General features: G+C 33.7%; 1 protein-coding gene across 14 annotated transcripts in view; it reads left to right on the top strand.

The window, feature by feature from the left end:
* ASPH (aspartate beta-hydroxylase) overlaps positions 1 to 27,950 on the top strand; it is a 111,668-nt gene that overhangs the window by 10,142 nt on the left and 73,576 nt on the right. For 12 of the 14 annotated variants that reach the window (XM_027638632.1, XM_027638640.1, XM_027638646.1 and 9 more), the window contains 2 exons: positions 6,129 to 6,278; positions 8,268 to 8,336. In XM_027638632.1, coding sequence (XP_027494433.1) covers positions 6,129 to 6,278; positions 8,268 to 8,336 — 219 coding nt within the window. Of the gene's footprint in view, positions 1 to 3,226; positions 3,498 to 4,131; positions 4,265 to 6,128; positions 6,279 to 8,267; positions 8,337 to 27,950 lie in introns of those variants that run through there. The other 2 variants (XM_027638635.1, XM_027638645.1) reach the window with 2 other exon arrangements.

Here is a 27,950-nt window from a genome sequence, read left to right as displayed (position 1 = left end):
GACCTTAGAGATTTATGTGTGGATTGATTATATGTGGAATAAGGAAAAGTTCCTCAAATACTGATGTTAAAATCTGTGAAGTGGGAACATGAGAGCCCAAATTGCATTTCACTTGGTTAATTTTTATTTCAAATTTTTTTTGGTCTTTGTGTTTTCGTTGTACATAGTGCTCTTTCTGTTCCATCTATTTCCCTGTTCCTAATGAGTAAGTTTCTGCTTTAGGTTATTAAAGTCCTTTAATAACATGCACAGGTATCTTTATAACCATGTAGACTAGGATATACAAAGTTCAGACCAGAGATCTAGTTTTTAATACAAATAATAATAATTAAAAAAACCCACTCTTTCCTCCCATAATTTCCATTGAAGTTGTATTGGTGAAGAAAATTTCTTAGAAACTAAAAGGAAGATTCAGTTTTCTATCACAAAGAATTTATATAGAATTTATTAAAAGTAAATCTTTAGCTTAAAATTTTGATCTTATCTATAAAGACCCTGCTGCCATGATTGTTTGTAAAACAACAAAAATTTCTGAGTATGGATATTTGTGAAAATTTAAGGTTGGAATATTTCATGAATGATACCATAAGTATTTCAGTAAAAATCCGTATTCTGTCTGTAAAGTAAACAGAGAGAAAACAGTCTCTTAAAAAAATGAAATAGAGTTTGTAAAAGCACAGATTTGTCCATTGAAAGTGTATTCTTCTACCCTTGGCATAGAATAACACTGAATGAAAATTGAAGATGAAAACATGATTTACCTCAGGATAGTAGAGCAGTTATTATGGTGTGGGAACTTCTCAGAATGGAACAGTTCAAGACAAGTGCTTATCAAGTCTAGATTTTAAGATGAATATCACAAAAAGGATGTGTGTCTATATACACATATATGATCTCACAGTAGTGCAGGGGGGAAAGCTTGTATTTTAATAGAAAAGGGGAAAATAGTATTTTTAATATATTTCTAATTTCTAGTAACTGCTTGTGTGCACCCTTCTCTTCAGGAGATAATCCATAAGTGCTTCCATATTACTTCTTAATGCATCTTTGTGGGAAATAATTATACAAATTACAAAAGCTTTGAATGGATGCTTTGAAGCGTGACTATTTGTGTTTGTAGTTGACTCTCTTTCCTCTAAACTTTTTTGCTTGCACTTTAATTTTGATCTAGAGATGGAACTAATGCTGCTGGTCTTGACTGTAAATTATGCTTTTGTAAAATTACGTAAATATATCTGGACTGCATAATTGTAGCAAAACTAACTTGAAAATAGTTTTGAAATTTTGGAATAGTTATACAAATGAGAAGAGTAATAATTTTGAGTGTTAGTGAAGCAATTTAATTGCTTCAAAAAGAGCCAGCAAATGGTCACAGCATTTGAACACAGCAGAACAAGACCTTGTAAGAAGTTTTGAGTGCTGACTTAGCTATCCCAATCTCAAATTGTATTGTAAATAGATATAAATTAAATTTAACCTTTGTCTTTCATAAAATGAATGAAAATTATGTTATTTGGTATTTTGAACTGTAACATTCCAGGAGATACACATATAACCTGTATTTTTCAAGATGTGTGTTAATGTGTGTTTTTCATGGGGTATGTAATCAGTTGTGTGCACCCCCAGTTGGTCCATCTGTCTCTTGGCCATTTTCCTTTTGATGAGTTTGAAGAGTTTCCCTGTTTTAGCTTTAGCCTTTCAGAAAGATGTTTGTCACTTCTTGGGAAGACACATTCTTGCAATCAGTTGGTTTTTAAAGGGCACAAGATTAAAGCTGTGGGTACTTGGTTAAATGTCAACATGCATGTCTTAGTTCAGATTTGGAGTGTACATTTGGAGTCAGTTTCTTGACTGCCTTCACTTGCTTTTATGCAATCTGCTGTTGTACCTGGGTGGAATTTGCTCGCTTAGGTCTGAGTGAAATGAAGCAAAAACTTATGCATTTATGGAAATTCAACCAGGTAAGTTCTACTTCAGACCAACCCCCCCCATGTATTACATGGACTTGGGGTTCTCAGCATCAGTTGAGTGCTTTATGAATCCACTTGTACTAAGATCTGGTGTCTGCAAATGCAGGTGCAGCTGAAGTGAAGTTGCAACAAATTGCCTAATCTGATGCCTGTCAAAACACTATATGGTTTGCATGCAATAGACTGCATATCATTGCATGTAAAATTATTTTCCTTAATAAGCTGTTGATTTCTCCATATGTTTGGTAACTTCTGGTCTTCAAGTTTTATTTCTGTTTTGCTCTGAATTGCTTATGCATCAACTAAGTCACAGAAATATACTAGTCAGGATGTCTTTCTTAAAGCATTTGGTCTGTTTAATGTGTTCAAGTGGCTTTAAAGGTAATTAACAGATATATTAGTTATAGAATCAACTGCCTGTAGTTGCTTTTCATCCATTTGAAAAGTCTTAAACTGGTGCTTTTTCTCACTTTTTTTCTCCCTTGAGCTATTGGGAATTTCATTTGGCAATTGGTTGCTGGATGTTGAAGCCACAGGAGGTGTATGTTGTTTTTCAAAGTAGCTGTCACATTCTTCTGTTCACTCCATCTACCTTTTGGCTGTGTTATTCAAAGAAGCGTGGAGGAAGAAGGACAGAGTGCTAGACTGTAAAGTTTTTATTAGGGTTGCTGTGAATGAGAAATGAGTTAGTTTCTGACTTCCACCCAAAACGAATAAGCACTGGAAATTTGACCTGGTTTAACTTTATGGCTTGTGGTATATTGCATGCTAGGAAAACAACATTTCCTTTGGCAAAACTATCAGTAACCTTTCTTTGGGTATGCTAGAAGCATATACAATGTGTACCAGGAAACAGTTCGGATCCAAAAATTTTTTGACAAGAATGTGTGCGATTGGTTTCATAACTATAACTATAGAAGTTAGTTGTCTCTTTTCTCTTTAAGTAGTTAGCAAGTTCCAAATGAGCAGTCTCTACTCGGGAAGCCTGGTAGAGGAGTGCCAACATGGAGAAAGTTTCTTGGATGAGGGCCAACTTGACAAATGCAAGCAGGCAAGCTTTGTGTCCGGACTTGTGTTTCAGCTTATGAGCATGGATTTAATGTTGTTAGAGCTCAGGCACCGTGGCATGCTTTGCAGCAAAAATACTACAGTACAATGTGCTCGGTTTCATTTGCTCTTGTTTTTATGTTGGAGGATTAAGGGGAGGGGAAAGGATCAACTACCCAGGATGCTCTGTTTGGAGGAGTAAGTGAATTTGATTGTCGTCAGACCTAGATTGCCATATGAGTTCTGAAAAGCGTTTGGCTCCTCAGGATAACTGCTCTAAAAATAGATTTGGAGGAGAGGTTTCTCTTGGGTCCAGTTTCGGGTTCCAGCTGAGCTGGCTTTAGGAAACTTGTTTGCTCCTGTTGCAAGGCTGGAGTGAAGATAAATCGTTTCTTATTCTGCCTTCAGCATTAATTTTTGGAGATACACACTCACTCTGTCTGTGGAAATCGAGCACTAATGTTATGGCTGACGACACAGGTATAATCCTAACCTTTTTTGTGAGCAAATGGAAAATGTGTACTTTCATGTAACACTTATGTCTGATTTTGTAATCGACAAAGTAACCGGCTTACTGTCATTTGTTGGTGTTTCCTTGTCAGTTTGCTGTTCTAGTGTGCGTTACAGCCTGCATCTGTTCTCTTTGATTATATGTTCTCTGGACTAGGGTTATTTCATGAGTTTAAGGCAGGTGGTTGATTGTAACATTTTTTGCTCGAGTAGAGCATATGTTAACATAAGAGACATTGTTTTGTCTTCAAATATCTGACTTCAGAGTTATTTTTGGAGTATGTAAAATTGCTAGGTGTCGCGAAGGTAAGCTAAAGAAAAAGGGGTTTCGTACGTTTTTGTCTAGGAGTGACCTGATGAGGGAGTGGGTGAGGTACAGGATTGTATAGATTTGCCATTGAGGGATGGAGCGCGCTTTAAGACTTTCTGATGTCTGCATAAAGACATCTGGTGGTGTAAGCACAGGCTTACCAGATATGGCAAGTGACCTACTTTTGACATAGCTGGCAGCATGTGCAGGGAAAGGGCTTGAGTTGAGAATTAACTGTTTGGAATGAGCTCTGAGCCAGCTTCAGTGCATGCAGTGTTTTTTTCTGACCCTGTATGTAGCGTTATTTGTGCAGGCCATAGGTGCATTCTCTGTTACATAACTTCCATTTATATAAAAGTGTTGCGTGATCACGCTGCCATGGTTGAGTTGTTTTTTTCAAGAGTTTTGAAAATAATTTTACTATAAAGTAGGAAGCCACAGCATGAAAATGTACCTTTGTGACTGTTGTGAATCATATTTTTATAGCAGAATCTGTTTTTGAGGAATTAGCATGAAATAGTCTTTTATACTGAAAAAAATGTGAACAGCTGTGCTCAGTTACTTAAATAAGCTGTCTTTTCTTTCATTTTCCTGTTCTTCTAACAAGTAAAGCTTCTTCCCTCAGAGGCAACTAGCAATAAACAGTAGAAAACAGTGAGATAAACGAGTGTGAAATGCAGTAAGATCCTCTTTCCTATTTGCTACAGAACAAAGTTGTAACATGGAATCCTTTAAAATGCTTTTAACCTTGGGGTTTAATTTTAAGTACATACGACGCTTTCGATGACTGCCTTGGAACACAGGTGTAGTGAAGCCCTGCTGTTACATACTGTAACTGTTTACTTCTCAATATTAACATTTCCAACTCAAGAGTACTACAAGTAAATTCATATACAGTTGAGCATATTTCTGAATGTACTGGTGCACAGTGCTTGTCTTTCCCTCTATTTCCAGGCTACCTGTGCATTTCCCACAAGAGAGATGTTAAAATGAGCTGAGTATATGGACATTGCATATATTTAATTAGGGGACTCTGCAGTAGCAAGCGATACATGCCTGAGTTGTCTCAATTTCTCTCTAAATATTATTGGACATTTGTGTTTAATGTAGAAAAGAAATGAAATTTGATCTTTGAAGGGAGTAGTCTCAATAAAAGATTTTTTTTTTCTTCAATAAAATGTTGAGCTGAGTAAGAGCTGACGTGGATCAGTGGAGATTTTATTGGTCTGAACCCGATATATAGCACAGTGAATATAATAAAAGGGCAGTTTATTACAGCTGTAGACCTGATGGCAAGCAGGGTCTGAAAGTACTTATATATAGTATCTGTTACAGAAATAAGTCTGTTACCAGTCTCTCCTTACTTATCTTTCAGACTTACTCCATTTTATTGTAAAAAACAATTGCATTGATATTTAGCTATTGAGAGTATTTTTTGTCTTTTTCTAGGATCAGTGCTGATAAATGCATCAAACATGACTTGCATTTAGTATGATAAAGTTAACTCCTTACCTTATTCTATTATCACAATATTCATGACAAAGTTCCTCGAGTCCTTCAAAATATATTAGAAATAATTTCGCTTGAATGACTGGAAGTGCGTGTGGCTGAACTGGCAAAAGTTGATTCTTAGAACAGAACAGAGTGAATCTCTGTTTGATTCCAAGCTATAGGGAAGATGTTTTCAGTTGGTTAAGTGTCTGTCTGAACTTGGAGTCTTACCCTTAATATGGTTCAGATTTTAGAGCTTTCTTAGGCTGTTTGAATTGTCACGTTGGTTCTTTGAGCTATTTCAAGTACTATTGAAACTTGATTCAGGAGAAACAGTTCTCTTGCGAAGCTTTTCTGCTGGCCATAGTGTCCTCTGGTGGCAGCCTGGGAACTGCGGGCACAAATGCAAAGCATCTCAAAAATGTTAAGCTCTGTGTAAATACACAAGGAAGGGGGGAGGGAGAGCAAGGCAGGATTTGTGGCTAAGTTGTAAGACAAGTTAGATGGGGGCATTTGGTGTTCGGTTGCTTATGAGGCTTTTGGTTAGATAATCATCAAGCTTCCCACGGTAATTCCCAGTGATATGAAAAGCAAGTAACAGTGGTAAAGTTTAAAAATAAAAACTGAACAAAACCCAAACAAACCCCACCACAACAACAAAAACCACTAAAAAACTGTTGCTCAAATGTCTTGTATTCTGTATAGTCATAAGAAACAAGTTTTATAATTATATCCTCAATAATAATTTTTTAACTCTTACACAAATCCATTTTTCCTACTTGTTTGTCTTATTTTAACAGAGACTAAGCATGGAGGAAGCAAGAATGGAAAGAAAGAAGGCCTCTCTGGAAGCTCATTTTTCACCTGGTTTATGGTAATTGCTTTGCTGGGAGTTTGGACATCAGTAGCAGTTGTCTGGTTTGAACTTGTAGATTATGAAGAAGTTCTAGGTAAGAATTTTAAATCTTAAGATTCTTCTAATAAGATTATGATACTCATTTAATGAAGGCCATTTTAAATGATTAGACAGATGATTTGACTACTGCAGTGTTTGCAAATGATCTACATGATAAGAATAAACAAGGTATTTCAAAAACTATGTTTTAATGCTGAACGCTGTTATGATGTTAAAACGGGATTCTCATAAAACTGAAAAGGCATAATCTTTCAGGATCTCTTCGTAACATGTATACTGTAGTTCACTTGAGAGGTGACCTAAATATGCATTGTTTGAATATAAACTCTCAGAAACTTGCAGCAGTGGTTGAAAGTGGGCAGCTAATGATATTCCTCCTCTGATGGACTGTGATTCCTGTAGGGTCAGAATAACGAATCAGTTATCCTCTCATGAGTGAGCTGTTCAGTGACCTCAGTTTTAAGCTTAAAATGGTGATAATGGTATCTCAATATGACAATTTTAGGACAGTACTGTTAATATACTATTTAAGGGTATTATGTATGTAATGCCAAGATGTATGTCCACAGGGTTGGCTGTTGCACTTGATGTTGTAGGATTTAACATGCACTTTTGCAACTAGTAATTTTACAAAATTAAGAAATCTGAAGGAACATGTTTTTTTTGATCTGGACCAATTTTTTAAGAGAAGCTTCTGGTTTGCAACTTAATTGGGTCTAGTGATGCAAATAATGGTTTTCATATTTTTACTATGCATGCAGCCAAAGCAAAGGATTTCCGTTATAACTTGTCAGAGGTCCTACAAGGTAGGATATTGGAGAAATAAGCTTGCTTTACAGTCCCTTGGCTGAAAGTTTTGATTTATTTTGTTATGGTTTTAATTTTTTTGAGAGTTACTATTCTTCTGTTGCGACATGAAGCTCAGTCATTTCTCATCTGTCTCATTCATCATGCTTTTGAAGATGATATTATTCTTCTTTCTAGAGAATTATGTTTTTGTATCAGTCTACTGTGTTTAACCATAAACTGATAAAGATACTTTCTAGTGGATTCCTTCCATACAATGCTGATGGATGTATTTTTGACTATTCTAGACCCAAGTCTGAATTTTTGATTCCACAAAACTGTTTTCTAAGTACCATATTAACCATATTTCATTTATTTTGTTAGCAGTAAAATGCTGTCTCCATTTAGAGAATGACAAGTGTAATATATTGTCAACCTACTAGGACACAGAGTTCTTCTGAAAACTGTGCAGAGTTTTAATCCTATTAAAAGTTATGTCTGAATTTTATCAAACCTATAATTAGATACATCTCTACTCACTTGATGATCCCAGGACACTTCAGATCCTGGATACCACAATTCTGTGCTGAAAATTCTCTTTTAGTAGAAACTGAGTTCTCCTTTTGCACATACCTAGGGCTGGTAGAGCTGCAGTTTCAAAAATAAAAGTGAGAAATCTGATTTATTAGTCATGTCTGAAAAAAGAACAACGTTTTTCGTCTGCATGGAAGGTTAGACAATTGTTGATAAAGTTTGTGAATGTTTTCCTTTGTCTAGAAGGTGGACTGCTTACTTTCTATTAACTTGGCACTAAACATTTTGTACTTATATATATGTATCTCCTTTCTGAGAATTTAGAATTTTGGGAAGCACGTAATCAGAAAACAAATGCTGATTATTTGATTGATTTTTGTTTTATTATTTATTTTCCCTCAAACATGTTGAACATTCCTTGGGAGCCTAAATTTTATTCTAAGCAAAGCATGTTCATGTCAAGTGTGCAATTACAGAACGTGCAGAAAAAAAACTCGTGTTCAGTCTCAAATCTAGGAGATACAGAACGGAACTTGAAATATTTGTAGTATTTTCCAGGAAATATAAAATGTGGTTACGAGTTCACATAAATTGTTAAAAAACATATGGTAACAATCTAGCACTGACAGTCACTGCACATTGAAAACACTGTGTTGGAAACAAATGTCTGAATTGTCTTTTCCTCCTCTCTTTGCGCTCCTAGGCAAACTTGGGATTTATGATGCTGATGGAGATGGAGATTTTGATGTGGAAGATGCTAAAGTATTGCTAGGCAAGTACAAATACAGATGGAATAATCTATATAATTCAGTTGGCATGTTCAAGTTTGGCTTTTTTTGATATCAAAACAGTATTTCTGGTTTTTGTTTTTCTAATTGGAGAACTTAAATTGATTTATTTTTGATAGGTTTTTTCTTAATGGAAGTTGTAGGATTGGCTGTGAAACTTATAGCAATTTTTGTTCGTTTTCTCCTAATATATCAATGTAAGTGGAAAGCGTTTAATTACTTACAGGATGATTTTGAAATTAGGTGTTTGCTGCTGTACTGACTGTTGAAAGATGGTGGTGATTGTTAGTAAATTTATCAGATGTAGGATCTAGGATGTTTCAAGAGTTAAAACGTTGTTTATGTTAACATTTTAAGCCAGGCCCACTTTACAATGACTTTGAACATGCCTTTGTGCTTCTTAGATGACTGTTTGTGTAGTGTATTTTTGTACTGTCTTTCCTCTATTCTGAATTCTCCAGAAGTCTGTTCATTTTCTTTGCCCTTCGGAAATAGTACATGACATGAATTTTTCTTCTTTGACATTGCAACACTGAGTTTAAGCTTCTGTACCTTTTAATTTGTGAGAATGTCTTTCTGCTCGCTGTGTATCTTCAAAGGGAAATTTCAGTCACTAGACATACTTCATGATGCTGCTCTTCTACCTACATCTTTTAAAACACTACCATCTTCTGCTTCACAATGAAGCATTGGATAGATAGTTCTTGCATACCTGAAATTAGAAAGTGTAATTTTCTTTCATTGGTTTGTTCAAATGTACACCTATTCTGAGCACGCAAACCTGACAAATTAAACAAATAAATAAAACAACAAAAAAACCATCAGAGTAAATAATAGCTTGAGTAGAGGACAAAGTGGAATGTATCAAACTAATAGAAGTTATCAGTAGTATATTAGGATGTTATGGTTTGCTATTTGAAATTTGTACTCCATAAAAATCAGTTTATCATCAGATTATTTTTTCCTACTTATATCTGGAGGAATAAGCAAGTCTTTGGAGGGTGTTGTTTAATTCCGTCATGGTTTAAATAAAACCCACGTAGTCAAAATTTCGGAACCAGTTTGCAGTGGTGTGAATGTGAGAGGCACTCCAAAGAATCTCCAGTGCCCTGAATGGCTTCAGAGCCACAGATTAAGTGTTAATTAATTATTAGGGGTGAATAAGGGTAACATTTCATATAGTTATCATCCTAGTCTTTCTCTATCTGTTATGTAGCGTATAGAAGGGAGGTATCCATTTCTTGTGGGTCCTATTGGTTGGATTCAGATTGCCAGGGTGGTAGCCAGGAACATTCTGCTGCTTTGTTACATCTCTGTTTTATGCAGCTTGATATAGCTGGGAATTCTGCCAGTACGTGGAAGTGTTTCTATTATAAGCTTGTCTTATCACGCATTTAAACCTTATACTTCAAACGTGACATTAAAAGGTCACAGATAAAATTTATTTTTATTACTTTTGAATAATTGCTTAGAAATATTATTTAATCTCACTTAAACTTGATGATAATTTCTACAGTACAAAAGAAATGATAAATTTTGAAGTTTTGTGACACTGATAAAGTTATGAATGTAAAAAATATTTTTTCTAATAACTAGCATGTAAATTTCCAATAAGTTACTGTATTTAAAATTTAATATGAACTAAAAAATGAACACCACTATGCAGACTGAAATTATTTCATTGATGCAGAAACTAGAAAACTGGATTCCCTCTTAAGGAATTTTCTTTATAGAGTTAAGTCTTTGTAGTAAAGAAAACCATATAGTAAGCTATATGCTATATTAGGGTAATTGTCTAATTATTAAATGCATAACTCCTTCTCTTTGTGGGGATTTTATTAGTACATGTGCTGTGTTTGAAGGCTTATTACTTTCTGGGATTTTTCTCTGAGTCAGACTTGCCCTAGCAGCAAATGGTTTCTCTGCTAAAAAAGGAGTTACTGCAGTTTGATGTTTAATGATAGGAATGCATATGCTTTTTTCTTTTTTGTTCTTTAGCCATTACGGCACTAGTGGTGTATATTGAAATTGTGGCATGCACAATGGTTTAATGTTGTCTGCTTCCATAACTGTTTAGTTTTCACTGCAAATTTCAAGATTTAATTTCATGTTAATGGTAAATACCTTTTAAGTTAATTTAATTTTGAGAAATGCTTCTCCTAGCATGAGTTTATTTTATATTTTAAAGGATGGTTTAGTAGCTGATAACTTAATAGTTTTCTGTACTACTTGGGCATACCTAAATAGAAGAATTAAAATTCATTATTTTGTTTGTTTGTATAAGATGTGATAGGGTCTTTTCTTTTTATTTGTTGGAATCAAAGGAGGTTTGATGATTAAGTTCTCTTCAGGTATTTGTGTAATTTTAAAAAGAGTGTGCAAGAAGTGTGTTCTTCCTCACTTCCCCCACTCCCCCAGGTAAGAGAAGTGAAAAAAACTCCAAAAAACAAACCACCTAAAACCCTAGCAGTCAACCAACGGCAGGTATTTGTGGAGTTAGTATTGTAGCATTTATAAAAAAATATCCATGGTGAAAATTCAAACATTCTGAAGCTATTCTGACATTGTCTTGCAGATTCTGTCTTTTTCATAGGTATTTGTGAGGTTCTTTTTGCTGAATTCCTTTGGTAATGGGAAGAGAGGCTTCATACTCTGCTTCTTTGAAGGCTGCTGTTTTCAGTACTTCTCTTCCCACTTTTTGTCTTTTCTCCCCGATTGTTCTTTGAAGGGTATTAGCCTTCAGAGGAGTGTTATACTTATGTACTTGCTTTAACTCAGTACAGAAAAACAATGTCTTTAGTAATATTACCAAAAAACGGCATGTATAGGGAGTACCAAAGTCTGTTGTATTAGTATTTTTGGAGCCAAGACTTTTTTTTTTTATACTTCACCCCCTTTTAACAAGCAACAATACCCTGAGAAATTCTGCTTAAATGGGTACAGCGGTTAGCACAGTTATGGAACTGCAGCTACAGAAAGCCATCACTATATTGTTCCTGCACATTTAGTTCAGAGTAGTCCAGCTACACAGAAAATGGAAAAATCCCACCCTAGTGTATCAGCAAACAGAGAGTAGGTAGTAAGCAGTATAATCGAGGTAAACTAACTTCTTTTCCCCTGGTTCATCTCTAGTAGAAAAATATGTTTGCAGGCAGTTGCACCAAGACTGCACATTCAAAAAATCTGTGATAATGTGATAGGAGTTAAAAAGAATTATTTTTGTACAGTTCAGCTATTTAGGATAAGTTTCATTCTCTTCTCCACTTTTCTCATGTTCTACTGTAGCAGCTTCAAATATTAAAGGCTTGCTTGTGCTCATTCTCATAAAAGATGTTTGCAGGAGAAGGAAGGCTTTGTCTTGTTAAATGCATGTAGGCAAACCCTCTGCCCCATTGCTTGTGGTAACACTATTGAAGTGAGAAAGATTTTGACACCTTTGATCACTTTAATTGAAATTGTGATGTAAAAACTTCTCTTGAAATAAAGTATTTATTCCCTGTGAGTCACTGCTAGTGACTCATAGTGGGGCTACTTAGTTGAATGGTAAGTTTTTGTCACCATTTCCAGACACTTGTTAGGATGCTTATGTGAGCTTATTAGTATGTGAGTTTTTACTTTGAAAAGCAGTTCTTGATTATGGGTGCAAGTGAAGACGAAAAATAGTTTGAGTATTAATTGCAAAGGCTGTTAAGACACATTCTCCCGGTTTCTGTGGTTCCCTTTGGTGTCCTAATCTTGTCAAAGAAAATATGCTGCTGTAAGGTAATTGCCCAAGAGTCTTATTCTTGACTTAGTGCAAGAACAGGGGCATCTCTGTGATTCTTTATGTGCTTACAGAAATGGTATCTTTAGTGTGAGATCTTTGGGGAGTAATACAGAGTTTTTTGTGGTTTTGGTTTTTATGCCAGATTCTGACAGAATAGAATGACACAAATATTTATAATTCTGTGTTTGTAACTTAGATTTTAATTTTTTCTTAATTTTTTTTTTTTTTTTGGTTCAGGTTTCCATTCTTAAATTGAGATTTCATTCTTCAGTAAATATCCTTACTTTTGTTTATGTCTTTATGTCCTGCTTGATCCAAATTTTGAAAACAAGTTAGAATGATGACTGACTACTGTGCATAAAGTTGTTTATAAAATTTAATTTTTATAGAACTAAGCCATGGAAGAAGTTGGAGAGGGATATTTATATTACCTTGATTGCTTCCTGGATTCAGTCATTTTTAAACCTTTGGGCTATCCAGTGAAAAGTTAAAGAGAATGGCTGGTCACTCAAGCAGAGGTTCTGGGCATCCGGTTACAAGGATGTGGAATGTCATGGACTTGGAAGTTTCCTCAGAATTATCATTGATACTTTCACTATGTGCTGTAAGAGAAATGTTTTAAAAAGTGTTTAATGTCTCTGCCGTGAACTTCTCTATCTTGAATGTGTCATTAACCTGCATCTAATATTGCTTTGTAGTCTGCATGTGCAACATGGTCACTTAACTTTGTTTCAACAATCTGTCTTCACCCTTAGCTCACTTTTCTTCTTGTCCTTTTAACACAAAAGAAGGTTTGTTCTGGTTAAAAGTGTGGGAAATTCCTCCCTCTTTGGCTTTAAAGCATACCAGTAATTGACTGTCATTGCCTGGTCATTCTGCTGTGCTTTTCCCAGAATGGAAAAGTTGAAATGTTATTTAATAATAACTGTAAACCAGTGGATTTTAATTAAAAAAAAAAAAAAAAAACCACCCCCCCAAAAAAAAAGCCAAAACCCAAAAACCAAAGAAACCCCAGCAAGGAAAAAAAAAAAAAAAAGCCAAAAACCCTACCAAAAAAAATCCTAAAACAAAAATCCAACAACCAAAAGAAAGGAAGTGGGAAAAAAGCATTATTCATGGCTTATTTGTATTTTACAAATGCCAGTTAGATCAGTGGGTCTTGTAACCTAAATAGCAACTTCTAGTATTAAGGAGTTTAGCAGTGACAAGCTCTTTCTTTGCTGTTCTGACCATCTCTACTTAAACTCTTTACCCTGCTTTAGATTTTCTGTATAACAAAACATATGCCCTTTCTACTGGCTACCTTTTCATTTCTGTCTGGTGTTCTCTATATCCTCAGATTTGGAAATAATTCCCGAGGACCAAGTATATCATGTGGAATATGTGTCACTGACAAAAATGATTGAGAAACGTGTCAAAGAACCCAAACAAGCAAACAAACTGCAAAACAGCTCCTCCCCCCCACCCCAGCAATTAGAATCCTCACTTCTACACAAAATGAAAAATTCTGCATGGTAGATTGTTATCCTTAACAGTACATTTGTGACAAGTTTGGTTATATACTCTTTGCTTTAAAATGTTATCTCAACTATGAGTTGCAAGCTCTCAAATTTGAACATGATGGTTTAAAAAATAAAAAAAGACAAATTGGGTGATTTTAAAGTAGTGGAAGATTACTATTACAAAAATTGACTAAAGGTAAATGATGTGGCAAGAAAACTGAATATAAATGGGTTTAGTTTTAGGACAAGGAAGAACGCAAAGCAAAGCTTCCACTTTTTTTTTTAAATAAGATTCTGGCATAATGTTTTGCATGTTTGTTGCCCAAATTGCAGTCTATACTTGGAAAGATTCAACTTTCTTAACATCTTTCTGTTTCCTAATTAGCATTCCTGTAAAGACTGATGTCTGTGACATCAGATATCTTTCACAGATCCTCCTTTTGCAGTTTCCTCTTTCCACCTAACTGCTGTCTCTTTTTTCCCCTTCCCTCTCTCTCTCTTTCCTCTATTCTTGTGTAGGCCTGACCAAAGATGGCAGTAATGAAAATATTGATTCCCTTGAGGAAGTCCTTAATATTTTAGCAGAGGAAAGCTCTGATTGGTTTTATGGCTTTCTCTCATTTCTCTATGATGTATTGACTCCTTTTGAAATACTAGAAGAAGAAGAAAGCGAAGCTGCAGATGATGTTGATGGTACGTCACAGAATGAAGGGGTTCAGGGAAAAAAGACTTGTGTTATTTTGGATTTACAGAACCAGTGAGACTGAGAGACTAATTTGATTGGCTTTTGAAAATGTCCATGAAATCATCTTAATATAACAAGAATTTATGACATTGAGGGGAACCTCCCAAATGGATGCTGTAAAGATTGAACTAAAGTCATCCATGCTATGCAGTTTCAGTAGTTGAAAGCCTTTCAATGATTTTTCCATTTTTGTGACAGGATGACACATATTATGTGGTTGTGTAAATATTTAGAATAAAACATGTATCTGTGGCTGTGTAGTTGGTTTCTGTATGTGCTTCAATTTGTGCATTTTATGCACAAAACTTACAAAGCTTAAGTGTAATAACCTCTACTGTTAACACTGTAACATTTGTCTTTCTAGCAAACATTAACTGAAGCATTTTGTAACAGCTTTGATTGTAAAGTATTCTAGCATGACTGCATTCTGTAAATACATATTCATGTTAGTTCTTTAATATAGACATGACAATGATAATTCTCTTGTGAAATATAATTTTAATAAATAACTTATTTTGTGATTCACTGATTTCTCAGGTAGGTTCTTTTTACTTGTTCAAAGAAAAGCACTTAATGTAAAAGTGCTTGAAAATTCTACAGAAACATTTATTTCTAAGTCAACTAACATCTGTTGTATTCAGAAGATATTCTGTCGTGGTTTATTCCCATTGATTTGTCTGTTTTCAAACTAAGTCTTCAGTCATTTCTTTAATAGTCAATCACAAGGGCTGTTCTAAATCTGTTTTAGTTTTAAGGTGGGCCTTTTATGGAGGTGGGAAGCTGTGATTATGTATTTCTAATGTAATATGGAATATATTAAAGACTAATTGGAAATTGGAGTTTAATGTCTTCTATTCCTTGATAAATTGAAGTATTTAATGCAGTTTTACAAATGTGAATCTTTTTCTTGTGAAACTGTTTTATGACAGTTGTTCCAAAAATATTTTCCATATATGTGAATTCTGTCTGTTGTCCTGAAGTTACAGATGTAGAAAGGGCAGTTTATAATTGTGTTCTGCAGTTTGTATCAGGTATCAAAAGCTGAAATTGAGCTGTCCTTTTAGTACATTAATTATGTACTCAAACAGATTACTATTAAAATTATATGAAATTGTTTATTGTTATGCCTGCTTTGCTTAAGTTATTATTGGTTTCCTATATGAAGTTGATACTCAAGTTTTAACACTAGTGATTGCAGGCGAAAATTTTAATCTGTTCTTAAAATAAATGAATTTTCACTTACTTTGGCATGATAGTTTTAAAGCAATTTAACATGCCCATTTCAAAAAACTTCCATTAAATCATCTAACTCAAGGTTCTGTTCAATCTTTTAAAAGTAATAAAAAAGTTCTAGTGTTAAGCAAGCAAAGCATTGTGATTTGTTAATACTGCTGCTCAAGGTTTACGAATTAAATAGAGACATAAGATCATTAGACACATTTTCTTCCAAAACATTTGAGGATTAGAATGTAAAAAAGTTAAAAACATGTAAATGTAATGGTTTTTAGAATGAGGTATATGAAGTTTAAGGCAAAGAAAATTAAAATCTCCCGTACATTACAAAAATGAATGCTAGTAGTTTTGTGAAAGTTTCTTAGCAAGTGTAACAAACTTGAAAAGTATCTGAGATGTAGGAAATAAGTAAACTTGGGTAGTTTTGTTTGATTTGGGGTTTTTTTTGAGCTTTTAACTTTAGAAGCAGATTTGAATTAGAAATAAGAGTTTCATCACTGATACCTTTCAGTGTGAATTAAAAACATTGTGATGGAACATTGAATTCTACTGTAGGTGCTTCAGTAATGGAACTAGATAGCCAAAAAGAGGAAGGAAACATCTACTGTAAGAACTCTATGTAATGAAGTTTATACCAAATAGTTAAAATAGATATTGATAAACTGGTAAAGCTTCAAGTGAAATAGAGATAAATTGCTTGAACCATGAGAAAACTTCAGGCACTGAGATAGGTGATCAGTAAACAGTAAATTAATTTAACTAGGGATACAGATGAAATGCAGGCCAGGAAAGTTCTGATTTCATGTCATACATGTTCCTTTTTGATTTTATTAAGTCTGTAGAAGTCTGCTCCAAAACAATTATAGTGGGAATAGAGAATTTGTATGAGAAGAAGAAGGGATGGGGGTGGGTAAAAAACCTAGGGTGAAAAATAGGGTAAATATTAACAGTAAATAACTTTAGAGTGTTTAGTTTCTGGAATATAGGGTTTTTTTCCAGAAGCATTCATTCTTGGCTGGCGCTGTTCCTCTTGAGTTAACAACTGAACCCTTACCAGTGGTGAATGGAGCTGTCAAAGCATTCTGCAAGTTTGGGATAGAAGAGTTTGCTTTGCATGTATTAACTGTTGTCATTGCAAGCAGAACTTGGCTAGTAATGATGGTAATAAGATTAGGATGAACCTTCAGTTGTATCAGCATGGCAGTTTTTTGTTTGTGTGTTGGTGTTTGGTTTTTTTTTTTTAATTCTTTTTTTTTAAAGAAGCATTTTAAGAGCAAGAAGGTTAATCTGAGTATGATGTGCAAATAAACGAGGAAAATGGAACTGTATCTCAACTCTTGCTTGTAAGTCCACACAAATTGTTTCCAATCAGTTGAGGAAGTTGAAACCTAAATTTTTAGTTTGATTTGTTGTACCGTTTTCTTGTGTTGGTAAATGTTTGCTATTTTAACTGCCAGTCTTCAAACAAAATACTGCATTAATCTTTGTAGCATAAACTTTTGCTTGCTTTCTTGTGATACTAATGTAAAGAACTTTATGGGGGAAAAAAACCATACCCATAGATCTAAAATGGCTGACAACTTGTGGAAGTTTTGAACCCTGGATTTCTGTGACAACCTTCAACAGTATTTAATTTGAAAGTAAAAGAGTGCTTTGTATGACATCACAGTGCTCATAATGTATAGAATAACTTATTGAAGAGAGTAACTGAATTACTATAGAATTACTGTAGAATAACTTAGAATTGAAGAAAGTGAACAGTAAATTGTTTGCATATCTGTTGAAATTCTTATTGCAACAACTTTTTTTGCCAATACTTTCCCCCCCCCACCGCTGCCTTTCAAAAATTTGCATTAATAGTCTGAATTGACTGGCTACAGAAGAAATCAAATTTTTAGAACAGTTTTTTTGTAAGTTACAGTTGGATGGAGGTGTACAAGACCATTTCATGGTCAAATGGGAGAGAGAAAACTCCACCTGTATTGTAAATCTGATTTAATTAGTATTTGAGAACTGGGAAAAGCTGTTGTGTACAGATCAGTCATTTTGGACAGAAGTGTACTATATTGTCTGTTTGGTTTTCACAAGATAAGCAGCTATCATAAGGATGGCACAGCAACATGAAATACATTAAATAGTGTCTTTCTAATGGTCATTTAGGATGGATTTCCCAAGATGAGGCTAATAAAGCCAAAACTTGCTCATTGGTTTCTTACATCTCTCACATAGGATGCAATATAAGCATCTGTGACTTCAGAAGAGAAAAATGCTTTCTGCCACGTGTGTCTGATCTGGATTTTTCTTCTAAAATTAGGCAGTTAAATAAACAAGAGGTATTAAAGCAATGTACTGAGAATGTATTGAAGTTTGGTGTTGGGGATTTTTTTTGTGCTAGTTGTATGAATTAAAAAAGCTCTCTTGCATTTGTGAGAGGTACAGGCTTTGGTAAGCCCAGCGCTCTGCAAACAGGGAATGAGTTCAGTTTAAGGTAAGTGGGTGCTAGCTTTCTGTCAGTAAGCTATTTTATTTAGCAGACGACCTTGTATTTCCAATGTAGCACAATGTAAATGCAGAATCATAGTAATAATTTTGTGCAGGTGCATATGCAAACAGTGATTGCTTTTTCCGACTTGCAGTTCTTCTGGAGAAGGAAAATAAAAAGGAGAGGAAAAAATGTTAATAATAGTTTTGGTTTACAGATTCGTATTTCCTTATTTTTAATACTACAATTTTAATATTTTTAGCTAATTTTTTGTGTGGTTAAAGAGGTTTTTGATGGGACATCATGAATTAAGGCAAGAGTCTGAACACAAGCCCTAATGTTTAAAGCTTGGCACTTTATACCCTGTTATCCAGGCGTTGCACAAATTGTGGAAGGGTAGCAAGTTCTGTCTCTCAGCTGCTTAGTGCTAACCTGGACTGTATACTTTCTATGGTAAATGCAAAGTAACCTCTTCCTTTTCACATGTAAGTGGATAAGCCACCTTAATTAGCTTAGATTTTTTTGCATAGTGCTGCAGGTTAAAAGGGTTTATGCAGGTAGATGTGGTGAAATTCATTTATAGGATTTTTTTTGTATGGCAAAGCCTTTTGCCTAGCAAGACTATTAAAGTTTTCAGGATTATTAAATGAATAAAATAGAATTTGCATGTGTTAGGCTTCTCAATATAGTGTTAAATGTGAGAATGTTATCTTTTAACATCTGTGAAACTGCTTAAAAAGAAAGTGCTTCGATCAATTTTTGTTTTGCAATCCTTATCTTTCTGAATAAAAGTAGTATTTTTATATTTGTCTTTTGATGCTGATTTGTGGAGAATGTCCTTGAAGATTTTTATGGGGGAAAATAGAGGAAATTACTGGGTTTTGTTGCAGAATAAGAATGATTTTTAATATTCTTAAGCTTCAAAGAATCAGTTAAGATACCAAGTTGTCTATTAAGCATTATGTGAAAATAACTGCTCTCACCAGAGTATTTGATTTTTTAGAATGACTGTTTAAGCAGTTATTTGGAAAATATTGGAAAACTATCCAGCTATGTTAACTCTGAAGTCTACTTTTTAATTCACTGACTCCAATAGTATCAATTTCTGACATTCCATTATAACCACATTTGTAGTTGTAAATTCTATATTTTTATCTTGTATTGCCAGCACTGGACATTTATAATGTGGGATTGAGTGGAAAAAAAAAGGAACTTTAAAACTAGCGCAAAACAAGTGTAAAGACACTTGAATTGGACCTTAGAATAAGGGTCCACAGGTTCAACTACATGATTTATAAAATCCTGAACATTGGTTGGTGTGCCCCAAGGCTGTAAGAGCCTAAGTCTTTGCCACAAGTTTACTTAGGTGCCAGATTTTGTCATATTTCCAGGACATTCCTATCTTGAAAAGCTTTTGCACCCGTGCTTCAGGCTAATTGGGGCTGACAAATTACTTTCATGTTCTGTAGTGCCTTGCAGGATCAAGATGCATCAGGATTTCTTTCTTGTGATTATTACGTAGTAAGATTTTGAAATATTTTACATACTTTTCCTGTAAATAGGTCTATTAATAAGATTTTCATCTATACATGATTTATGTAATTATGAATTGGTAATTTGATGAGAACCTTACTGCTATTCCTTGTATAAAAGCAGATTGAAGGAAATTACTGCTTGTCTGAATATTTAAGAAGTGAAATATCAGTAATCAGTGAACAAGGTGTTTTTAATCTTTCAACGTAGTGCATGTACTTTTATTTTAAAAGAATTCGAAATATCTTTATGGTATTTTTTGTCTACTCTGATCTTTATAAAATTTTACAGTTTTCCTTGTCAATACATGCTTTTAAATGTTATCTTAAATTATCTAGGAATGTTTAATTTTAGTATGAAAAGAAGGGAGGAGCTGGAAATTTAAATATGGCTCTGTGCAACTTTGCTGAGTACCTTTATTGTTTATATTTTCATTGATACTGTAGTATAACAGTTGAAGTCTATTCTTCCTTTTACATGAACTTATTCTTCCATGCAGTGCTTAGAAGTAGTAAGACTGAATAATGATTTTAGAGCTCTGGGCACCAGCAATGTGGTAATCTGTGAGGGAAAAGCTTAAAAAGATTTTCATTCCCAGGTATGAGTTTGTAAGGAAATAATTAAAAAAATTGTATTTTTACTTGTCTAGCCCATTTTTAAAGCAATTTTGGCCGTAATGTCAATGCCTGATATTTTGGAAATATTTAATAGAGAAATTATATGCAAATTGACTACAATGATTTTATTTGCTACTTTTTTTAAATTTATGTGGGTTTTTGTTTGTTTGTTTTTGTGGCTTTTTGTTTGTTTTGTTTTGTTTTTAGTGTAGGATATCAGAGTTTTGTTTTTGGTTTTTTGGGGGGTTTTTGGGGGGTGGTGTTTGTTTTGGTTTTTTTCAGAATAAATGTTGACATGTAGTGACACAGTTTGGGCATTTATTGTGTTCTAGAAACTGAACTTCAAGGTGCAAACTGTGTCCAGTGTAGGGGCTTTATACGTCTGAATAAGAAGCCTAATGTTGAGACATGGGAATATCTCTTCTAGTTTAATAAGATTATGTATGTATTTAAAAATACAAATTTACACTGACTTTCCAACTTGACTTTCTAGTTGGCTTTTGGGTAGCGATGTGCATGATTTTTATGGTTAAAATTGTTGTGTTTGTGGGATTTAGGTCTTAATCCACAGCATCATGATAGTGATAATCCAGTCTCTTTTTATGGTATTAAAAAGATTAAACTAATGATTTTTTTATATTTGTGGAAAGGCTTTTGCCTTCATGCCTCTTGTGGAACTAGGTATAAGGCACAATCAAGATGCTGAATGCCCTCAGTTTCTGTTAGCTACAATGGGGAAAGAGGGCAGCACCTGACTTTGGAGAATAGGATTTATTTTTTTAATAAAAGTCTTAACAATCTTAAAAAGTCTGAAGTAATGCAGTAAATATTTTAACTGAAATGAAATGGCAACTGCTTTTTGGAATCTGAGCAATACCTTTGCTAAAACACTTATTTTTAATTGAATAAAGAAACATAGGTTGTAATTCATTGTAAGAAAATAGTCAATTTATGTAATCTGCAATACCTATGTGCTTGAAGATCTTTAAAGTTAATATGTTTATAAAATATTTATAAAATTTTATAGAAACATAAGTTAGTGGGTTTGAGAGAGAACTGACAAATACCTCACAGAGAAATCAGCTGGCATGTTGATCATAATGACGTGGCAGCTGTCTGGAGAGAACTGAGCTCCAAGGAGTTAAGAAGCATCATAAGTAGCATGCATCTAGTAATGTGGTACTTTTCTTTGATTACTTTCGTATCTGTACTTGTGGTGGTCTTACAACTGAGGGTCCTTTATTCCTAATGAGTTAACATTTGGCCTCTCTCTGTAGCATTGCACTGTGCTATGTAAAGTTAGCTTTTTACATAGTGTGGCAAATTGGGAAATTTTATGTCAAGTTTGTTGAACATCATGGATATGTTCATAACCTATTTCCATTTTGCAACAAATTAGGTGAGGAGCCAGGAGGGGTAGCCAGGAAAAAAACTAAACTCAAAGGTATTTTTAATGTTCTTTTTGCAGATAATGATGTATGAAATGCATGTGCATTGCAAATACCAATTGCAGTTTATAATAATGGTTACTAATACCAGCTATGGTGTCTAAGTGTTGTCTAATGGTGCAGCAAACTGTTATCCTTGCAGTTTTTCAGTAAGTTTTTTTAATTACTGATTGTAATTTAATGGGAATGGGAGTGCTTTCCTAACTAGAGATTATATTTTGTTTGTGCATATTTTTTTACAACAGTTGTCTTGTTTGGATTGTAAGTAGTTTATGATAATTTCATATTCTGCATGTTTTTAAGTAAGGTTTTGCTCTGTGTGAAATCCTCTTTTAGTTATCTTTCATGAATTCATGATACTATTACTTTATTGTAGTTGGACTAGAGCGCCTTAATTCTGCTTAAGTCTGCACTTAAATAGTTTCATCTATTTCTTTCTTAGAGGTAGGAGAAATTTAGGCAAAGTTCAATAACTTCCACATTAATATTAATTGCAGAATTGATTGCAGTAATGATAATTATACATTTTCTAAAAACTTAAAGTAGGATAGCTTGCAACCAATTTATGCCATATATTTATTTATAATTACACTGCTGTATGAACAGGCCATAATGGTCTTAAATGTGTTGAAAGACAAAAAAAGCTAATTAGCCTCAGCAAAACACCAAGGTACCAGATGTACTTCAGGTGCTTAACTCTTTAGATCTGCTCAGTTATGCTCTATCATAGCATGGGACTATGTAAACAACGCAGTTTCTTTGTTCAATTGCTTAGACTTTAAGGTGTTTTTTTCTAGCAGTATGTGAAAAATGCATGCTTGCTCATCATACAAACTTTCATGAGGAAGCAAGTGCATTTACTGAAGGAAGCTCTCTGCTCATATAAATGCGACTTTTCTTAGCATCTTGCGCCAAGTTGAAATTTTTAGCATTTGTTCCACATTGTGCTTGGTATAAGTTGGTTGCAAATTGTGTGTTTCCAAGAATGGTAATAAATGTCATTTATCAATTCATTCCTGGGTTTTGGGTTATTTTTCAGTGTTCGATATGAGAATGATGAAGTGACATATTTCACATGTTTTATGTCAGAAAACATTTGGAAGGAAATACGAATTCATTCCTTTTAGACTAAGCTATGTATTGAATTGTTCACTCCACAGAAATGTTACACAGTGGTTAGAGGCAGATGTTACAGAAATCTCACTTACCTGCTGTTTGCCACAGCAGACTGCAGTTTCTCTCAAAAGCCTGAATAAAAATAGAGCTGTTTATATTTAAAGATCTTTATTGCTTTTCAATAATGTGGGAGTATTAATTTTAAAATTAAATGCAAATATTGCATACAGAGATTTAATGTAAAAACCCTTAAATTTTATTGAATTAAAAATTCCTTATTCTGGAGAATGCTGCTGGTACTGACAATTTTTTTCAAAACTGTGGGCAAAATGAGAGTATTGAAAATTAAATATTAAACATATTGAACATAAATTTCAGGGTTTCTGTTCTGACTTTTCTTATGATGTATTATCTAGATACTGTGTCACGACCAAGTGTGAATTAAAAGAGAGAAAATAAGCACGAGAGGCAAGTCAAAAAGTAAAACAAACAAAAAAGTGTTACTGATAACTGAAAAATGAAGTTGTAAGAATTAATTTACAATTATTACTTTGATTTCACTGAATATGGTCAAACCCAGTTAACTTTTTTGAATTTGATTTAATTCACTGGGACATTGCTATTTCTTCTTAATTTCTGTGTACTTATGTCTTATTCTTGCAAAATATGTACATCAGATAAATTTTTTAAGTCTTTACTTAATATGAGGTAGTAGTATCAGTAAAATGCTGTATTATATATTTGTATTATAACACTTTATTTATAAGACTGGCAACTGTCATACTGTTGTCAAAGATTCAAAATTTACTGTGATTTTCATGCTCACAGACAAAAGTGGTTTTAGCATTCTGTAGAAGTTAGTTAGTAAGATAATAGAGGCATGGTTTTCACTAAATTAATGCTTCATTCAGATGCAGCTGCAATATAAGCTAAGGTTGCTTGCTGACTGCATGGTGTGAGATTGCTAGAAGTCAAAACTAATTTGTTTAAATTGCTAAAAGCCTAGAAGTTAATTTTACAAGTTTAAATTGGCATCTAACAAACATTAAATAATATTTTGATCAAAACTTTTAGATAGTTGTTCATAAGATGTTTTATGACCTAAGAATGGTTCTCTTATTGAACATTTCCTCTTTTTTAAATGAAAAACTAAAAAGTAAAAGAAGCTGTTAAAGAACCACTCAAGAAATTAAGGGAGAAGCAGGAATCCAAGAAGCAGGAAATCAAAGATGAAGAAGAAAAAAAGAAAGCCAGGAAAGGAAAAGATGCTACTGATCGAAAGGACAAGAAAGCTGTTGATATAAATAAATTAAAGAAAGATTCTGACAAGGCTAAAAGAGACAGAGGAAAGGAAAAAGGCCTAGACAAAAATGTAAAATCCAAGGAGACTACAAAAAAGTCAGCCAGTGAAAAGGATGGTACTACTCAGGTGGGAAAAGACAAAGAAACAAAAAAGATAGTCAAAAACCAATCCAAGGAAGACAAGAAAGAAAAGAAATAAACAATTCCCGTTCTGCTAAAGAGGAACATACTTCAGGAATGAGAAATTCAGCATAGTTATATGAATGTGGTAAAAATGGCAGTAAGAAAATAATGTTTTCTGGAAATAAATGTGAAAAAAAGGCTATATATAATAATTCTTTGAAAACTGTTCAGTGTGTACTAGTATGGTAAACACAAAGCACAAAGACCTGCTGTGAAACTCAAGTATGTACATATGTTAATGTGCCCGGCTACCAGTGTGTATTGAAAACATTCGAATGTCAAAGTCATGTCAGTTACTTCAAGCCTACACTAAATATGGGTTTGGGGCTTTATGGTTGATATTTTGTTTTTTTTTTTAGCCTTCCTTGTTTCCTTGTATTTAGGTACTATTTTCTTGATGTGGAGATGAAAGTTTAATATTGTGTTTGAAATGCAAGTTTAAAAGCAATATTAAGAGAATTATCTGGACACATGTAGGGGAAACTCACAGATAAAATATTTCTGTTTCACAGAAACAATGAAGAGGAGCATTAATGGACTGTATTGTCATAGGAACTTATCAAATAAATGTAAATTATTCCCTCCTAAATGTTTTTTCCCTAGGTAAAATACTTTTTCCCTGAGAAAACTATTTTATACACAGTCAAATCCACTTCAGTGTTGCACTTGTTTATGAGACTCCAGTGTATACTCAAGCAATACATTGCAACATTTTTATCTATTGATCCATATTGAAAATATGTTTTACTTTTCTTCAATCCTCTATTTATTTATTTAATTATTTACTTAACTCTATATAGGTTGGAAAGTTTGATTCATAGTCCCTTTTCAGTTAACTGTGTCCTGATTTTTCTAAGTTTTCCAAGTTCTTGGGTAATGAACACTACTTAAAATTAGGCCACCTATTTCACTATTAATAAGCATTGTTGGATTCCATTTACACTTAAGAAGTGATATGCTACTACTACTCTGTTCTAGTTGAACTTGTTTAGAGAACAGCTTATATATATTGGCAACTATTATTTCCTTTAATACTTTCCAAGTGCATGATACTTCTATAAGCAAGATCCTGTGTTAGTTTGCTCTTACAGCTTCTGTATTTGTAGCATCAAGGAAGGATTTATCCAGCAGTCTCATTAGAATAAATAAAGTTACGAAACATTCTGCAGATATATTAGAGATATTTCAGTATGTTATTGAATCTATACTTGCTTTCAAGTTTATTTGGAAATTAATATTTTCTAAATAAACTTGAAAGCAAGTATATTGCAAGCAATTGCACAATATAATTACACAGGATTCAGAACAAAATTTGTAATGAAATTTTAAAATTTATTCATGTTATTAATTAATAGCATATTAATTAATAATTACTAATACTGCAGTATTAGTTTAAAGAAAACAAAACTAAGGAGAAAAATTGAGAATGAGTATATGCATATGGATGGTAATATCAGATTGAAGAAGTCCTGAAGGTTAATTCTGTTTGTGGTTTTGCTAAAATTTTGTGTATAACAGTTGGCAATACACTTAGCCATTCAGTACATGTGTCTGTAACATGCCTTGATCCCTAGAGGTATAAAATGATCTGATTTTATTTTGTTTTAAAGGAGATGAGACATTGTTCAAATAGTTACGAAAAACAGTTTGCGTTAAAGCTATAGAAAATAGTATAGGAGCTTAAGGTTCTAGCTGTGATAATTAACAGAGATGATATACCAAGGTATTTTCTAAATATTTATAAATGCATGAAGAGGGAGGGAAGAGATGTGTGTTGTGAACATTATAGTGTTTAGCAAAAAATATGACAGAATGAAGATCTAATAAATGCACTTGCATAATGAGCATTCTCTTTTAGGTTTTGGTGATGATAGATGTATTTATTCAGCTTTGCTCTGATAAGTGTTAAGATACATATTTGACCAGAGGATCATTCAAATCACACTTCTCAAGATGGTGGCACAGTGGTATAGTGCACATCACTTTTTATTTTCTCCCATAGTGTGATAGAACTTGTAACTGTGTGGGAGTCAAATTTGGAATGAGTTACTTTTCTGATTAACATATTATTGTATCTATGACCCAAAGTTTATCTGGTTCTAAAAAAGTTGGGTGGGTTTTTTTCTTTTCAAGGAACGTTTTATTTGAGCAGCACTCCAGGCTATACAGATAGCCACACAATAAAATGATATTTTTGCCCCAGAGATCTGTTGTGTTGTTGTACATCTCTGTGACATGTTAATGTAATTAAAATTAATCTGGCAATTTATCACATAAGCTCAAAAAATGGATCACACAAGCAAAAACTGAGTGCAACTTAATAAAAATAAGAGAGAAAATAGTATCTTGCAAAAAGTAGATGGCTTAATGTATTCCATACTCAACAGGATTGTATAGGAATCAGTCATAAACATGATAGATGTGTATAAAAAGCTTAAAAGTGAAGCTGAGAAATGCACAAGCAAAACCAAGAACTACTCTTGTAGTCCCTTCTTTCCTGTTAAGTACCCATAGTGCTTGTTGGATGTGAAATACTGACTATCTTTTGAAATACTTTGATTCCGTTTATTGTTCGTGAAGCAGAGCAGGTGGTTGTCTGCTACTGGAGATGTGGGTTATTGGAGAATACGAAGACTTATACAGAGGAGTGTATATGTAAGGTCTGTGTGGCTGTGTCTGTGTTTGCAGATTCTGAAGTGTGAGATGGTGGCAAATACTAAGTAACTGTTTGTGTCTTCATCTAAACGTGATTGTAGAAGGAAGTAAGTTCTTACCTTTGTAGCAATTAATATTCCTGCAGCAAGAGATTAATGTCTAAATAATATTTTTTAATGTTTTATGGGGGTTTTTTTAATAACACGGAAGAAAATTGGCAAAAAATTAAAGGTAAATTTGGTGCTTTTTTCCTAGCTTCTGATTTTGACTTCATGATAGTGGAGTTAATCTGTTACAGTACTTTTGGATAAAGCTTAACTTATCTTCAGGTTGGTTGAATTTTAATAATAGATCAAGATAGAATTGATTCTGGTATTCTGTTTCCACTACTTGAAATAAATACGTGTTTTTCTCATGATGCGTAGAATAATATCTCTGTTTTACACAAATTTGGGTTTAGACATACTAGTCTTTTTTGTATTGAGATATGTTTTACTCCATTAGAAACATGGTAATTATTATTATTTATGTTATTCCACTTAAAAGTTACTTTTACAAGATGGTTAGCAGTACAGGAGTGTTCATTATATTGTAGCCTCTGCTTTATTAAATATTATTTTTCTATTGATTTCTGTGTACACAGCTCTTGAAAAACTAGTTTCCTTTGGCCGGTGTGCGTATGTGTGTTTCTTTAAGGTAGTCTTATCATAATTGACCATGGATGTAGGATTATAGAAGAATGCCATTTAGAAGGAGCTTTAGGAGATCCTTATTCAAACATCCTGTTCAAAACAGGGTCACTTCAGAGGAATGACCAGGTTACTCTGGCCATTATCCAGCGTGGTCTTTAAAACTTCCAAGGATGGGAACGCACAGCCTCTCTGTGCAGCCTTTTCCAATGATTTCACGTCCTTTGTGCCTGAGGGAGGTGCAGGCTGGATGCACGAGTGTGTAACTTTTTTCTTATGCCCTGTCTGAACCTCTTGTATAAGTCTTCCTTGAACCTTGCTAAAGGA

The sequence above is a fragment of the Corapipo altera genome, unplaced genomic scaffold (assembly GCF_003945725.1).
Source record: "Corapipo altera isolate COAL_440 unplaced genomic scaffold, ASM394572v1 49, whole genome shotgun sequence".
Lineage (NCBI taxonomy): Eukaryota > Metazoa > Chordata > Aves > Passeriformes > Pipridae > Corapipo > Corapipo altera.
This window is presented reverse-complemented; position numbering and strand designations above follow the sequence as displayed.